Source organism: Ochlerotatus camptorhynchus, unplaced genomic scaffold, assembly GCF_037179485.1.
Source record: "Ochlerotatus camptorhynchus isolate MF236.1 unplaced genomic scaffold, CSIRO-AGI_Acam_v1.1 ptg000598l, whole genome shotgun sequence".
NCBI lineage: Eukaryota > Metazoa > Arthropoda > Insecta > Diptera > Culicidae > Ochlerotatus > Ochlerotatus camptorhynchus.
Genome location: NW_027041078.1, coordinates 1,714,692 through 1,731,919, shown reverse-complemented (window position 1 = coordinate 1,731,919; position 17,228 = coordinate 1,714,692). Strand labels below are relative to the sequence as shown.

General features: G+C 38.5%; 1 protein-coding gene across 1 annotated transcript in view; it reads left to right on the top strand.

The window, feature by feature from the left end:
• LOC135713993 (uncharacterized) overlaps nt 1–16,811 on the top strand; it is a 49,210-nt gene extending 32,399 nt beyond the window's left edge. Inside the window, exons 2-6 of the mRNA XM_065237251.1 lie at nt 4,396–4,604; nt 4,722–4,857; nt 4,928–5,190; nt 5,329–5,461; nt 12,613–16,811. Of these exons, the coding sequence (XP_065093323.1) occupies nt 4,396–4,604; nt 4,722–4,857; nt 4,928–5,190; nt 5,329–5,461; nt 12,613–12,773 (902 nt within the window). The 3' untranslated portion in view covers nt 12,774–16,811. The remainder of the gene's footprint in view (nt 1–4,395; nt 4,605–4,721; nt 4,858–4,927; nt 5,191–5,328; nt 5,462–12,612) is intronic.
• The last annotated feature ends 417 nt before the right edge of the window (nt 16,812–17,228 follow it).

Genomic DNA, 17,228 nt, shown 5'->3' with positions numbered 1-17,228 from the left:
TCCAGAAATGCTCCAGATGATCTCAGAAAAGTGATCAAAACCAGACTGAGCAACACCCTTTGTGCGGTAAAAAAAGCTCATGAGCTTTAAGTAATTTGATCATTTGTAATTATATTTAACTGCATTCACATCCGAAATATTTTTAGGTGTCCTTGGGTAAATGGCCAAAAGATATCATGAACCAAAATCTTTCTCGATTGATCGTTAGGTAATTTTCACTCAATGGATCATTGATCAGGATTACTCAAAATTTAGTTTTCATCATTAATTTAATTTTACCCATTATTGGGTAAAAAATACACATTTTAAAGAAAAGTTGCTTTACTCTGGTCAGTGGTGGCGAGGAGGAATACCCCTCACCATCCCTCTCTAACGGGGGAGTTTGGTAAAGAGAGATGATCAAACCGATTTGTACCTTCCTAAAGTTGTCCTTGCTCACTTTCTACTCTCTATGTACAATTTTCACACTGCCGTACTCTAACGGAACTATCAACTTTATACTGTCATCTCCTCATCTATCGTATAAAAAATACCACTTTAGTCTTTTACTTGAAATTAGCATCTTCAACTATACTAATGCTAGTTGAGCCACTTTTCTTCAAAATGGACCTTTTTTTACTTATTAATGGGTACTTTAAAGTTAGCGTGTTGAGTACTTCGTTCCCCAGCAACATGTGCAATGGCATACAAGCCAAATGTAAGCAATGCATTTACACGTCGATTGTTCCCGAATTGCAACATACCCACTCAAACTAACTATATCATCTGATAGAGCAAATTATCTCTCAGATGCTGATGTCGGTTTGCCAGATTGAGTCTATATTCGCGAGAAATCAACGTTTAAAGTCATTGTTTACATTTTGGTAAATAGGCCATTTTTATATGTTTCTGAGGAGGACGAAAGTCCTAAATTTATTCAAATGTTGCCAAAACTAACTCTAAAGATCGATAAATCGATTCATAGTCGGACAAATCCATTTTATCGATTATGTCCGATATAATCGAGCTTAAATCTCTAAAAACGGATAATATCTGTTTGTATCGTTCACATCTCGGATCACATCTCTATAATTATCATGACAAGCAACGGTGACAGCCGTTTGTTTATATGAAAGGAATATCGCGAAATCTTTCATCGTGAACCGAAGCATACCTTGCCAAACCAACAACACCTTCAGGTAGGGGAAATTCTCTGCTATTCGATAGTGGTGTTCGATTGGTTAGATCAGCTTCGGTATGCGAGATAAGGTATTTTGTATTGTTGTCGAGCTCGAAACTCTTTGTTCTAAAACAAATCTATAGATAGAGCTGGACATAGTGCGTAATAGCTTTCGTAAACAATGACTTCTCTCGATGATTACTAGACAAGCCATCCACCAAACTAACAAAACCATCATGTAAAAGAAGTCTTCTAGAAATATTTAAAAAAGAGGAACTGCATTCATCTTTGCCTTGGGTATAGATTTGGACAACCCTGGCATCCGGTGAACATAAGCATTGATACGAAATTTATGGTTTTATTACGTTTGGCCATCAATCTCGGTAGTCAATTCGGTCACCAACCCTCCGTGCAGATATTTTTGTTGCTTCCCGAGTTGGAACTTGAAGCTTGAAGGGTTTGAAACAATCACAAAAGCAGGTGCTCAGGAAGTGACAGTTCACATCTCGCTACACACTAAATATAATATCAGCATAATGCTCGATAAATCTTACACATTCAAAATTATCGATGAATAGTGGATGAAATCGGATAACATCGAAAGGCGCGCGTTAATTCATAACGAATCGAATTTATCCAAACAAATTCGAGAAAATTCAGCAAATTTTATTGAAATTCGTTAAAAGTCCCCTTCGCATGTTTCTTTATCATACGTCAAAACCATCATAGGTTAAAACAAAAACAATAAAGTTGAGTGTTGTGGACTGGACTGTGGAGAGTGTTTATGGTTCAATTTGTTCGAAAATCAATAGCAGTTTTTTTTTATTCGAAGAATTATTTGAGATTGCAAAAAGCTTGCGTCATTTTGTGTAAAATTGCAAAAGGAATCGAATGACGCGAGATTTTTGCAATCTAAAATAAAGCGTCAAAAAAAAAGACATTTAGAATTTTTCGAAAAAACATCGAAATTGAACCTTTTCTACCATTCCCATACATTCGAAAGTGACTGGCCCTCTGGATGTGGATGAAGCCATGGCGGTGAAAATGGAGCATGTTATCTTTAAGAAACTGAAATCTCTTCGAAAGAATGAAACATTTATTTTTCGCATCATTATAAATAGAGGTACAAAGGAACCATGCTTGGAATAACCGTTCAATATCAGAACTTAGACGCATCGCCAGGACTAGCTGTGGTTCATTTTCGTGACAACTGTGACCGGTAATTGTAGGTAAAGAAAGAGGAATTTGAATTAAAGTATGCTTAGTAGATATACTGATATCAAATATTATAAATTAACAATATGGTTCACTCTTCTATTCTAGACCAACAATTGAAATAGGCGGAACAACCAAACGTAAACAATGGCTTTAAACACAAAATTCTCGAGAATCAAAACACTCCCACGCAAACTAACAATACCATTCGAAAAAGAAATTTTGCTCTATCAGATGATGGTGTTAGATTGCTTGGATGTGCTTTGATTCTCGAGGAATTTACGTCTAAAGCCATTGTTTACGTTTGGTTGTTCCGCCTATTTCAATTGTTGGTCTAGAATAGAAGAGTGAACCATATTGTTAATTTATAATATTTGATATCAGTATATCTACTAAGCATACTTTAATTCAAATTCCTCTTTCTTTACCTACAATTACCGGTCACAGTTGTCACGAAAATGAACCACAGCTAGCACGCACGTTTTAGTTCCAGCACTTTTGCAGTCCTGGCGATGCGTCTAAGTTCTGATATTGAACGGTTATTCCAAGCATGGTTCCTTTGTACCTCTATAATGATGCGAAAAATAAATGTTTCATTCTTTCGAAGAGATTTCAGTTTCTTAAAGATATCATGTTCCATTTACACCGCCATGGCTGCTTGAAATCGAAAACGAACCTACTATCAAAACAAGCTGATATTTTGACACACTTTAAAACAAAAAAAAAAAAAAACCGTGAACATAAACTCATTTTACTCATTGAGAATTGCATATTTGTAAAATCGGTGGTAGTTACTCTGAATCACTCTGTAAAGATGTTTGATTTGAAAATTTACTATACTGCAAATAGGGTAAATGTCGGCTTCGGAACCCATAGACTGTTTTCGGCAACTAAAATTTAAACGTTAATTTCACTTTGTTCTACCTTCAATACACTTCCCTGAATGCATCCAAACGATTCTTTAGTCTTTAAGCTTCAATCTGATTATATTTGTACGACCGAGCAAAATCCTGGTATGCCAGATTTGTCTTCAAAATGAAGCATACGTGCTACACAATGGGGTTGATTTCAAGTTGCCGATAATAACGGGTGTTCAATAAAAAATGAGAATTTTTTCAGCCATAAAGCTAGTAAAAAAAATTTCAATGAATTCAGTAATTTTTTAAAACATTATGTTTATTCTTCAAAAAAACGTCAATGAATATTGGAGTAGGGGCCCTGGTCAGCCGTATGACGCAACTTAGTCGCGATGCTCTCACAAGAGCGCTGGATGGCACTGAAATCTTTCTTATTTTTTATTGAACACCCATTAGAACAGCTGGTTAACACGCAGATCTAATGGGGAGGGTGCCGAAGAAAAAGAGACTGCCGACAATAGTCACACTCACCTAAAAAGTTTGGAGCGTTTTTATAACGCTTTCAAACAGTTTTGAAGAATTTTGTCGAATGGAATGGTTAGATAAGCAAGCAACAGATGAATTTAAACAAACAGACACGTCATATATGTGCGTGACGCTGAGAAAATGCTAATAGAAGTGCGGACGCTCCGTAGATTAACGAGAATACGTAAATTCCTCTATTTAAGACATTTTTAACTATTATCTTAATTGGGTGGGAATTGTTTTAATTTTGAAAAATGGAAAATTTAAAATATCGCAATTGAGCTCAAATGCAAATTACTAAAACTGTTATTATTTCAAACAGTGTTACTCACTTTCTGGCAGGTGGTTCCAGAAATTTGGTATTTTTCAATCGTGAACATATTTGTAGTTCTGTGGCGAACGTTTCAGCTCAATTTATCTTAAGATAGCAAAGTTACAACATGTCAAAGTTGTCAGTTTTGTATGAAAATCGGCATGCGCTGCTATTATTTCGAACAGCACTGTAGGACTGTTTTGAAAAATATGTTTCAATGCTGGAAATCTTAAAGCATATTGACTCGAAAATAAATCGCCCAGCTCGCCCGACATAAACTTTCCATTCATGCATCCCCCTTTTCTTCCACCATCTTCCATCCACAGAAACAGCCTTCGGAATCAAGCTGTTGGATGTACGAGTGCCTAAACACACCGTCAAGGATCTCCCGGTTCGACTCGAGTGCCACTACGAGATGGAAGGCGATGCGCTGTATGCGGTCAAGTGGTACAAAGACGGCAACGAGTTTTACCGCTTCGTGCCACGAGATGATCCGCCCATCCAGGTTTTCGACCTGAAAGGAATAAATGTAGACGTAAGTAATCCCCAACCCCATATCCATACCAATTGGAACGATGATTATGATGATGAGAATCATTTTTCCTTCTATTTCTGTTCCATCTATATTCCGGACCGGAATGACGTGATACAGGTACAAAATTCATCCAACGACCATGTCGTGTTGGATCCAGTCGAGCTGGCTTCCAGTGGGAAGTATCGATGTGAAGTATCAGCCGAAGCTCCATCCTTCCAAACCGTGTCCGAACATACGGAGATGACAGTCGTAGGTGAGTAATTTCGCTGCCAATGCACCACCGTTATCGGAAATTACATTTACACGTTCTTCCGCTTGGCCAGTTCTTCCCGATGAAGATCCGCACATAACGGGTGGGAAGCCCCGCTACCAGATTGGTGACTACGTGCGGGTTAACTGCACTTCCGGTCGGTCCAAACCCGTAGTACAACTGTCCTGGTACATCAACAGTGATCAGGCAGACCAATCACTGATACGAAAGTATGAGCCCATAATTTCCGGCCCAGACAAGCTGGAAACCTCCATCCTCGGGTTGGAGTTCCGTGTCAAGCCAAAACATTTCAAGCGAGGCGACATGAAACTGAAGGTAAGGGACGAACCGAGACCGAATTATTAAGAAAATTCATTCACAAACAAAACCAACATCAACATACTTTGGCGTGGATTGTTTTAAATTGTTTTCATTATTCCACTTTTCTCCATCCTTCTTTCATCTGGCCGGCAGTGTCTCGCCACGATCTCGACCGTCTACTGGAAAAGCAACGAGGAAAGCGTCGAAGGCGACAAACCGCAAAAGGCCCCGATGCTGGAATCGCGGAAGGCTGTCGCTTCCAACACCCGGGCGGATCGCGTTCAAGGTGAGCCTTTTCTTCTTCTTCTTCTTTTTCCTCTAGCAGAAACAGTTATTGTAGGGCGAAGGGATTTTCGTTTTCCCCGAATTGAAATTGTTTCGGAGCACTCTTCTGCTCAGTGGAATGTGAAGCGTCTTATAATATTAATGAAATAAACCTGATAAAAGGAAAACGAATGCTCCCACTCGACGAACGCAATGTCATGGATTTGGCGGAGTTTTTTTCGCCCCATTCGAATTAAGCTTAAAGTACGGTTCCGGGGAAGTTAGGCGAATTGCCAGAAAATTAATTTTATTTTGATTCATTTCCCCACTGCAGAAGACGTAAAGCGTACTTTGCTAGTTTTTTTTTTTTTTAAACTTTGAGCTATGTTCTCTGGGAGTACCGTAAAACGGGGTATCTTTGATAATGTGGGTAACTTTGATGGTAGAATAGAATGATTAAATTTACTCTCTGCATTGTTTTCGAATTGGAAACATTGGTTCCATTTTACAGATTAGGGTATTACTTTTGGTATCGTGTAATTGACTGAGATATACGCATGTTTTTCTACATTCGAGAATTATTAAAGTAACCCCTAAACAAACAAAAAACTAATGTTCGGTCACAAGACAACGGATTTACTCTAGGATCCTCAGTATATGTACAACACACAGTACAAGATTCCTATAGTACGGTTAATAGAAACCGCACAATAGGAACCGGGATTAGAGCTAATTGCGTTTGCATACCGGCAACTGTCATGTATCTACTTTTAACGTTCTTATTCTGATTGCTTGAGGATAGCTGTTCTGGAGTGAATAGCTCTTCAATCAAAGTTCAGAACAGGAAAATCATGACAATTATCATTGCCGGCCACGCCCATTTTCTCCGTTACGGGGAAAGAAAGGATATTGTTGATGTAACATCTACTTAACGGTAGACTAGCGAGTCACCGACGCCCACATAGATGCTACGGAGTTGAATAGTTGAGATGGGTCAGGATTTGCTGAAGCAGGCGATGCGACCATAGTAATTGTGTTGTTTATGAGGAGTTTGGGAATAAACCCACTCAATAAGCAAAAGCGGTAGCCGTCAAGCAAGCCGGGCTCCTCAATTTTAATTCCAATTCAATTTAAAATAAAATGTAGGCAAACAAAAAGGAAGGGTCTCACCTGACCGATCCAATTTACTCCAGCCATGTGTGATAAAAACATTTGAAAGGATATGCACTTTGGGTGGCCACTTGCGCAGTTTTGAGAACATCTCCAACGACGGTCGACAGTCTTGAACATTAATACGCACTCGCGACGATGGGAACATAAACAAAACCCACTATAAAGAGTGCCCCTAGCTAAATATTGGGATTGTAAGAAACCCATCTCTTGTACCACAACAGAAAACATTTCACCGCACTCACGTGACTGTCACCCGGGTAACGGAATACGAACACAAAACAAAACTAAAGAGCCTGAATTTATAAAGAGGCGACATCTTATCCATTTGACAGGTCTTCTGCTCGATTGGAATGACTTTTCCTATGACTTTGACAGACAATCGATTGTTCCAATTTTGACATGTCGTCTCTTTATAAATTCAGGCTCTTTAAACAAAACTAGTCAAAATCCGGGAGGCACAGCCCTACATGAAAAAAAAATCATCAACCGAAAAAGGTAGAGAGCGATCTACAAACGTCCGTACTGTCGCTTGTCACAAAGCAAACTCTCTACCATATGGAATGGATCCTTGGGACCACGGTATGGTCCACCGAAAGATCTGAAAAATCGGTAAAAGTGGTCAATTCATGAAACTGATCCTAGAGCTCCGAGTTTTTTTTTAAACGCTCATAGACGTCTTATCAGAATTAATTCGGAGTTGTGACTGCATTCTGAACCCTGAGGACCACGGTATGGTCCACCGAAAGATCCGAAACATTGGTAAAAGTGGTCAATTAGTGAAAATGATCCTAGACCTCCATGTTTTTTTCGAAACCACTTAGACATCTTTTCCGAATAAATTCGGAGTTGTGACTATCTTTTTTTTATTGATTTATTTGATGAGGCTCAATCGAATTAACTTTACAGAGCCGAGGATTCCTTTCTTTAACTGGTTCGTTTATTTACTAGGCTCAATCGTGTGTGACACTTTGCGGAGCCAAAAATCAGTCATGCTTGAATTTACATTTTAAACAGCAGTAGTTCTAGGTTGGTATTGTGTACCAATTACTCGTGGCGGGCTCGAGGTTAATGGGTAACAATCACGGGTTCCCAATACATCTCTTACTTCACGGAAGGATTGTCTACCTCGGGCCACTAGGGTATCCAACAATCGTGCTCTGGAGGCGTCATTACCCGGGCAATACCAAACTGCGTGATCGATGTCATCATAACCGGTTCTGCACCTACATATATTGCTGTCAACGAGGTTTATTCTGTTGATATGTGCGTCTAGCGCGTAGTGGTTTGACATAAGCCTTGACATAACGCGAATGAATCCCCGACTTACATCCAGACCTTTGAACCACGCTCTCGAAAAAAACATTTGGAATAATGGAATGTAACCACCGCCCAAGAGGATTACTTGTCCAATCGTTTTGCCACCTTAAAAGAGAACTCTGACGTACTAATGGGGAAAATTCATCATGTGAAATTCTTCTATCATAAATCTCGCCTTGTTGTGCCCCCATCTTTGCAAGAGAGTCTGCCTTCTCATTGCCTGAGATTGAGCAAAGTGAGGGGACCCATACTGTTGAGGATTCTTGTTCACTATACAAAACACCTTAAAACTATTTTCAAAAGGTACAACAAAATAAACACTTTATCTTCCGCTATCCAATATGCCTCCTACATCAGAACGGGTTCCACTTTTAGTGGTTTAAATGTATGGAAGTATCACCAACGGTGGGCAAAGCGCTTCCATTGCAGCAATATACGCAAAACGTGTTCATCAGTCATACACTCATTACGAAACGGTTGCTTTCCAAAGACGACGCATCTACCGAAAGAACTGCGGATGAAGAACAATGAGGAGGACCACACCCAGCCAACAATTTTGTTCACATTACTGAATTGCTACTCTGCTAATTGAATCTTTCTTCGGTAAAAATTAATCGTATAAAGTGCATCGAATTCAACTATACGGACACATCTGTGCATGTGGAAAAATACTCGTACATTGCATGATTTCATTTGAGTGTGTTCGGTAAAAACACGGAGCTCTAGGATCAGTTCCATGAATTGACCACTTTTCCGTACGTTCCGGATCTTCCACAGAACCAGATTTGTGACCTACCGGAAACAGACTCTTTCCAAAAGGGTTGCCAACTTTCTGCTTAACAACTTCTCCAAGGGCATCAGGATGTTGTCTCTTCAAATTTCCGTACAATCAGTACCGGGTCGACCGTATTATAGGAATCCAATGGCAACCGTGTTATAGGAATCTGGCAAGAACGAATCCGTACTTTAGGAATCATGACTGTACTTAAGAAAAAACTATCAAAGTTACCCCGTTTTACAGTGCTGAATCTTTTTCTACACAGGAAAAAGTTATCACATCTAATCCAAATGCTCTTGCACTTGACTCAGTCTGTTATGCGGCACTACGAATCGAAGTGATTTATCATTGATTTTCAATAATAATGATAGAGAAGGATTAGCAATTTCCATATAATTCCACTACCTTGGAATTAAATGGAAATTACTAATCCTTCTCTCTCTCTCTCTCTCTCATTATACAGGTAGTCTACTAAGACGCCCACTAGACTGATGCAAAATTTGAAATTTTCGCTCCACAGTGTTCAAACGGTTTCAAATCGGGTCCTGATTAGCCTCCGTAAGTTTAAACTCATTTGATAAGAAACTGACTTGGCACAAACCATTTGAAGTTTATATGGAAATTACTATGGGAAAACAAAACTTTTTGTTCATTTACTTCTAGTCTTTTTACATATTGTACTGTTAACAAATTCTATTGCTATTATTATTGGAATTTTTATCAGCTACAACTTTGCGGAAATTCGTTTTTTAGCCAAACGTCAAATTAAATAGTTATTATTTGTTTAAGAGATTGACAATCTTGCCAAAGATTAAGAAACTGTATTGTGGGCAACACTGTATTCTGCAGTGTGACATAGTAGCCATGATTTTTGTCCTCTATTCTACGCGCCATAAACACCAATGTTGCCTGCTGAACAGTTGATCGAGCATAATCATAAAACATCAGTGACTTGAATCATTAATATTTTTTGTTCCTTACATTTGATCGAAAAAAGTTGAAGAAGAGAAAATTTTCAATAAGCTTAGCTATCATTTTCTAAAGTAGAGTGAACTGGTGAATTTTGAGATAGATATTAACCGAAACTATGGTTTCTCCATAGTAATTCCCATATAAACTTCAAACGATTTGTGCCAAGTCAGTTTCTCACTAAATGAGTTCAAATTTTGGGAGGCTAGTCAGGGCCCAATTTGGAACCGTTTGAGCACTGTGGAGCGAAAATTTCAAATTTTGCATCTGTCTAACGCCCACATTCATCAGGATTGATTTTCAAGTTATTTGCGTTTTGAAACAAAGTGATTTGTCGTTGAAAAATATATATTGTTTAACACCTTTAAATCAAAATGATTATCATTTAAATTGGCACCACTGTTTTCATCCATTGAATTTGATTAGTTTTGCTTTTGGAAGCAAAGGTCTAAAACGCACATGACAAATATTACTCGCGAAGATGGCAAATAAACAACAAATGAAGTCAAGCGAGAGAAGTGACAATTCTCCATCTCCACCTTTGCGTTCTAGAGCGTGAGCAATACGAAATTTTGCTGTATTCAATAATAGTGTATTATTCAGATAAGTTCGATTACCAAACATTGTCAAACTTATCAAATCTATTACTCAATGTCTCGAGACGTCTTGCTTCTACACTCAAAAAAATCCACACGACTGATCGAAGTGTTTAAACACTTGACTATTCCTATGCACAATCGCATTAATGTTAAGTGTATGTCACCATGATTTAATGTGTTCTACACGTTGGTTTCTAGTGTATGAAACTTTGAAATGTTGATATTCTTTCTCTATTATTTAAGTGTATTGCACATTGAATCACAGTACTGTTCGAAACAGATGGATTTGAAGTGATTTGCATTTCAATGCGATGTGAATTGCTAGTTCTGCAAGGTAAACATCGAAAACATGAGTTGTGACTTCATTCTTATCAAACAGCCTCATATATGAGAACAAACGTGGCCTAGTGAGACCGGCAGCAGCACACCTCAACAGTCCAGGATCAAATCTCAAATCAGACCCATTAAAAAAAGGGATGTGTGAGTTCTGCCCCCGGCAGCTTTGTTTATATATTTGTTCATTCAATTTTGGAGTCGATAAAGTAGAAGTCGATAAAGTAGAATATAATAGAACATTGGACTACGATGTGCAAAAGTATTGATATCACCATGTGAGGCACATAGATTCCGAGTGTGTCACAATTCTAATCAATAGTGTTGAGGCTTGGTTCACAGCATAAGATTCACACATGAAATGGATGTGTTTCACAATAAGTGCAAAATTAAATGGGAGACACATGATGATGGTTGTTTATTAATTTATTTGATAAGGCTCAACCGAATTAACTTTAAAGAACCGAGGATTCTTGGTCATTATACAATACATCTTAAAATTATAGTCAAAAGGTACAACACAATAAACACTTTATCTTCCGCTATCCAAAAAGCCTCCTCCATCAGAACGGGAGCCGCTTCCAGTGCTTTCATTGTATGGCAGTATTGCCAACGGGGGTCAGAGCACTTCCATTGCAGCAATGGACGCAAAACGTGGTCAGCACTCACACACTCATCACTAAACGGTTGCTTTCCAAAGTCGACGACACATCGACCGAAAGAACTGCTGATGAAGAACAATAAGAAGGACCACACAATGGTTGCTGCCGAGAAAACAGACCGATCGTGGCACATAATTATAATTTATGGATAAATTATTTTAACTTAAAGTGATAGATTTTAATTATCAGTATGCTTGACATTTCGAGCTCATAGCACAGCACATCAACAACGATGTGCAATGCAATCTAAAATGATGTGATTTGCTGTTAATTTCATCGTGCTTCGGTATGATCTCTTCCAATGGATTTGCACATCGATTTGCAATGTTTGGCAAGTAGTGTAAATTTAACAGCAAATCACTTCCTTGAATTGCTTATTGCCTGATGACTTTCTCCTATGTGGTTATCAGTTTAAATAATTCGGGATTTGTGATATTATTCCATTTAGATGTGAGCAGGGTAAATTGTGGTTTCGGCGATATCTTTACATTCGTCAGCCCTAGAGTGCTCAATTTCAGTCCAACAATCTCTAAAAACTTATGTATTCTCAATTGGTTCAAACAAGGAATATCTCGGTCATATGCATAGAAGGATTCTACATTGGGCAAAGTTGTTCAGTGGAACAAGCCCTTATGTTTGGTGGTCAGTGGAGATGTATCCAAAATTTAAACAGTGGAGGCGAACCAGCCCAAGGCTGAAAGTCTCCCTAATAATAAACAGGTGTAAAGTGTGTCCAGTCTATTGGATTTATTGAATTGTCACCACTATATTCCATCTTCTTCTTCTTCTTTGCATTTCAAGCCTATTGATTATCGTATAATAGCTAATTGCGTGCTCTCAACTTAGTGTTCTAATTGCACTTCCACAGTTATTAACACTCCGAACACGATGCCTACGGTAAAATGTGTAACGGCAAATTGGCAATGTTTGAAACATCATTTCTCACTTAATAGACTTTAAATCTATTGATATCGAATAAATCTTCAAAGTCTGTAGTTTCAAGTGTTGCTAAAAGATTTGAAAATCATCAATAAATGACTGGGCTATGATTTTTCAAACCTTGCAAGTTTGCCATTACACATTTTACCGGAGGCATCATGCTCGGAGTGTTAATTGAAAGCTTTCGATGCCTGTACCATTTTAATATTACTTTATGCCCAGGGAAGTCGAGAAATTTTCCCACTCGAAAAATTCCTAGACCGAACCGGAAATCGAACCCAGCCACCTCCAACATGGTCTTGCTTTATAACTGCACCTATACCGACAATGTTACGGGAAGCCCTCCACTATATTCCATAGCAAAATCAATACATATTTTCCAATTCTTCACTCCCTTCCGCAGCTCACAACGGCGCGCAAAGCAAAGGTCCCAGCAGCAACATGTGGACGACACTCGCTGCTCTTTTCATCGTCATCGTGGCATCGTCGTCCGTCAGTGGCGCTTGTAGCACAAACTTGCTCCAGAGGCAGCGCCACTTTAGCAGTCAACTAGCCCTTAGGTAACTAGAAATCATCGAACCTACCGAACGAGCTCGGTACACACACACAGACACATACACGCCACTAACTGAACAAATGTAATTCAATTAAGTAAAAAACCAAAATTTTAACTTAAAAGTACTACTTAAGAGGTTAGGATTCATTCAATTCAGAACAAAATTCAATTGGAAGATTAGGTGAACATAAGCAAGTTTCAAAGACGAGGTTAGGTTTTTATCTTCAGAGAAATGTATGCGTGAGAGAGATAGTCAGAGTGATTGAGTAAAAGTATGAACGGGAGAGTGAAGTTCCTTACCGGACTGTTGTTTTAGATAATTAAGTTATGGAAAAATTAAATAATTCAAGATGGATTATTATTACGAATATATACATGTAGCAACGATATGATGAGGGTAGTGAGGATGAGCAGTTCCATAACTGGCATGCAGCGAACGAGACATAGGATTACGTGACAAGTCCGGAAAAGCGAGAATAGAATGTAATTTATTTAAAATGGCGAAACTTTCCCATTTCGTACCCATGCAAGTAAATCAAATTATTTTGACTTCAAACAGTAGCTAGCAAGCAAAGGCGATGGGATTAGAAAAAGAGGAGCGGCGGTAAACCGGAAGCTCCGACACTAATGATTTCATCGAGGTAAATATCTTCATTCGTTACGAGTCCGACCAAACCCGCACGATAGATAGCTATACACTTTCAGTTGATTTAGACAAATAGCATTATCATTTCAACGTACTCTGTAAATAAAGCCGATTTGCGCCCTACTTGAAACCACCTCCCTCCTTTCTTGATCATCCATCGTAAGGGTGTTGTATAACATTTTTTATTTAGAAGCCCCATTCCTTCACAGGAAATGGCGAGAAGCGTGCACGAAATCAGGAAATAGATTTTCCTTCTCCTTTCCGATCTTTCCAACTCTGGGCCCGACCAAATCCAACTACCGCAACTCATTGCGTGTTTGTTTCAAACACCTTCCTAAAGCCAACCCCCCGTGTAAATCTAAATATCGTAAGGCAAACCGAAAACCACCGCACATCCTTTCCCTCACCCTCCCTCCCGGGATAGGAAAAAGTATTTCCCTCCATTCATTGCGACGGTGCTGATTTTCGCTGCCAAAACCGAACTCAACCGTGCTGCTGGAAATTTAAAAATTAAATTCGACATCATGCTGTCGATAGCTGTTACCGATGAAATATTGAAAATAATACTGTTATTCGGATCCCAAAAACCGTAAAAAGCTACCGCAGATACAGTTACCGGAACCCACCTCCACACGGGGCCCAGAATGGCACTCGCACAACACAATGAAACCCACGTTTATGTCGTTGAATTATGGGCTGCCGGCCTGAATCTGTTCCGATCGAGAGGGAAGCGTGGGGTGAAACAGGAAGGTTGATTAAATTACTTATTGATTACAATTCAGAAACTCGGGCTAGCCTTAATTAGAGGGAAGGTTCACGGCGGATCCAATTCTATTCTGTGAGCTGTAATATGCTGGTGTGTCCGCATATTCAAATTTAAATTTAAGGTATTTAATGCATTATAACCAGTGCTGATATTGACAAAATTGTTCGTCACATAGTCACTGACAGAGTTGATCCTCAAAAAAACCTTCGTCAAAATCGTATTCATTTTTTCGTCATTGACAAAGATTTACCTGGTCACATTATTGTTATCCAAGCAGATCAGGACGTAGATGCTTGTTCACTTTAGCGGCTCCATGTAATTGTGTTGCTCAAGTGATTTAATTTCGTTACAAATTTTGTTAATAAAAAAATCTACACATGTTCGTCATAGACAATTGACATGGTTTACCTTGACGATGACTGTTACAGGGTGGCCAGTAAACTGGGAAAACCGGGAAATTTACCATACCATAGGAACAAATGATTTCACCAGAATTTCCGAGTAATCCATTAAAACATTTAATGGTAAAAAATTCAATCACTCAGTAATATTTCAAATTGATTTTTGTCGTTTCAATTTCAGATGCAATGCGCCTTAAAATAAAATATTGATGATGCTGGACTTTGGAAACGAATATTTGTAAAAACCGAATCTGAACTATTCTTTTCCGGGGTGTTAAATTTTCGTTATTGAAAATTCGATATAAATTCCAGAACTAACTTGGAATTCTGCTCTGAATTATCATGGAATTCTTCTGGAATTAACCAGAAAACACTCCGCGTGTAATTACCGTTGAATTCATGTTGAACTTCCTTGAAACCTCTTTTAGCCCTGTAACGTGGGTAGATCCCCTTTTCGTGGTACGTTACGGGATGTAAGATCTACCACCGATTCCTAGTCCTGACTACTCCAAACTAGGGGAACAGGATTTTTAAGTAATCCAAGGAACACATCTTGTTACTTTAGATAGTGACAAGACTTGGCTTTGTCCACTGAGGATGATCTTGAAACAAGAAAAAAAAATGAGTTAGGTAGTCTTCATCTATGTGATTTCTAATCTTCTATTCGTTGGTCTCTAGTTTGAAGTGGTTAAAACTAGGGTTCTGATGCATGGTCATTAACGGTGTGTCATTCCTTAATTTTGTTGCTAAGGAATCCAATTTTGAGTGACAAAGTGGGAGGGTGTTTCAACACTCTGAAGGGTATAAATAGCGGGACCTTTCAATTAGAGTCGGATCCTTGCGATAAATGCAAGAATGACAACTGTAAAAAAAATCGAATACTTCATCATTTCTCAATAGTGATGGAGTAATATGACATGCACTAAACTAAAGACACGGGATATACTACAATAGATCAAATTACAGGTCACAATGGTGTTAGGTCCCGAACAGAGGAAAAAAAACCCTTCTAAGAATTTGATTGGAATCCTTCTTAAAATTCTCTTGAACTTATTCGGAGACTTTGATTCCTTTGAAATTCTTTTCAAAATTTTCTTTTAATTCTATTCAAAGCAGCAAATCTTTTGAAATTTTATTTAGAAACCCCTTGAAGCATTTTAAAGAATTTCCTTTTAATTATCAGCATTTTTTTGCAATCAATTTTGTTGATAACAGAATATTTCACACTAGGGTTGAAATTATCCCCAGAACACTATTAGAAATCTGTTCCTTGTTGAATTTCCATCATAATTCTCTTAGAATTCTCCTTCAAATTCATCTGTCATTTTCCTCAAGATCCCCGTACAAATCTCCTCAGAATCACACACTTAGAAATACTGAAACATACACGTGACGGAATCCATATTTGACATAAAGGATGAGACGTAAACAAACATGTCATGTAAAATGAAGTGCTTCGAGACTGAAAAGTTCGAAAGTACGTTTGATTGAGCTGAATTTTGCGTTTATTATGACTCAATTTTATGTAAAAATTGATGCTTGTATATGTCAGTCTCAGAGCACCTAAATTTACATCAATTTTTCTAAGTGTGCACGTAGGAATTTTCCTTTAAGTTTTTTTTTTTCAAAACTCCTTTTGAAATCATCTAAAATTACCTCAGAATTTACTTAAGAACTTGCATTCCTCTCCACAGAAATCACTCCAAATTCTTCTATCAATTTTCTCTTTATGTCAGAATAATGCTCCTGTGAAAATTATGTGGGAATCCTCCTCAATATTTGTTTGAAATAAACAATGTCAATACTTTTAAATTTCACTAAAAATTCCAAGTCACAAAAAGTCACTATTTCTTAAAATTTTATCACTATAGTCACTTTTTATGACTTATATTAAGAGTAATGTATGATGTATGATAATTGTCTACCACTCATTGAGGCACGGAAACTTAGTCCGAAAGCAGAGAGCGCTTCTCACTGTTTGATTTGATCAAGCTTAATAACCTCTGATTATCTTCAACATGTCACTGTATGAAAGGCCGAAAACGGTTTTGATGGATCGATAGGTAAATTCACCTTTACGCCTCCACAGGATGATAGAGAATCTCCTTCACAAGCTCAAAACACGAGCCGTCCAACAGAAGGATACCCCAATGAGTGTGGAGAAGCCCTTTCCACGAGATGTTAACAACAGGGAGTTGACAATTTCACTCTCCCCATCAAAATCGCTTCAATTGGATGCCTGGTGGTCCCTCCCCTTCCCATCCTTAATTGGTTCATATAATAATATAAAGTTTTATAAGCATATGCTTTTGCTTTTCTCTAGCAGCCAGCAATGTTGCAATGCCTGATCAAAATTTGGCAGCTATCAACATCGACCTTGCTATGATAACTAGGGCGGCTTCGCAACTGAAGTCTTCATTTAAGCCTGGACCTGACGGAGTTCCTTCCGTCATTCTCAAGCAACACATCGATAGCCTGGTGGCTCCTCTCTGCCTTCTGTTCGAAATGTCCCTCTCCAGTGGGGTGTTTCCTTCCTGCCGGAAATCAGCTGAGATGTTTCCAGTCCACAAGATGGGATGCACATCGTTGTGTGCCATATCTAAGCTGTTCGAGTTGGTCGTTATGGAACCATTAGTCTCTCACTTCAAGC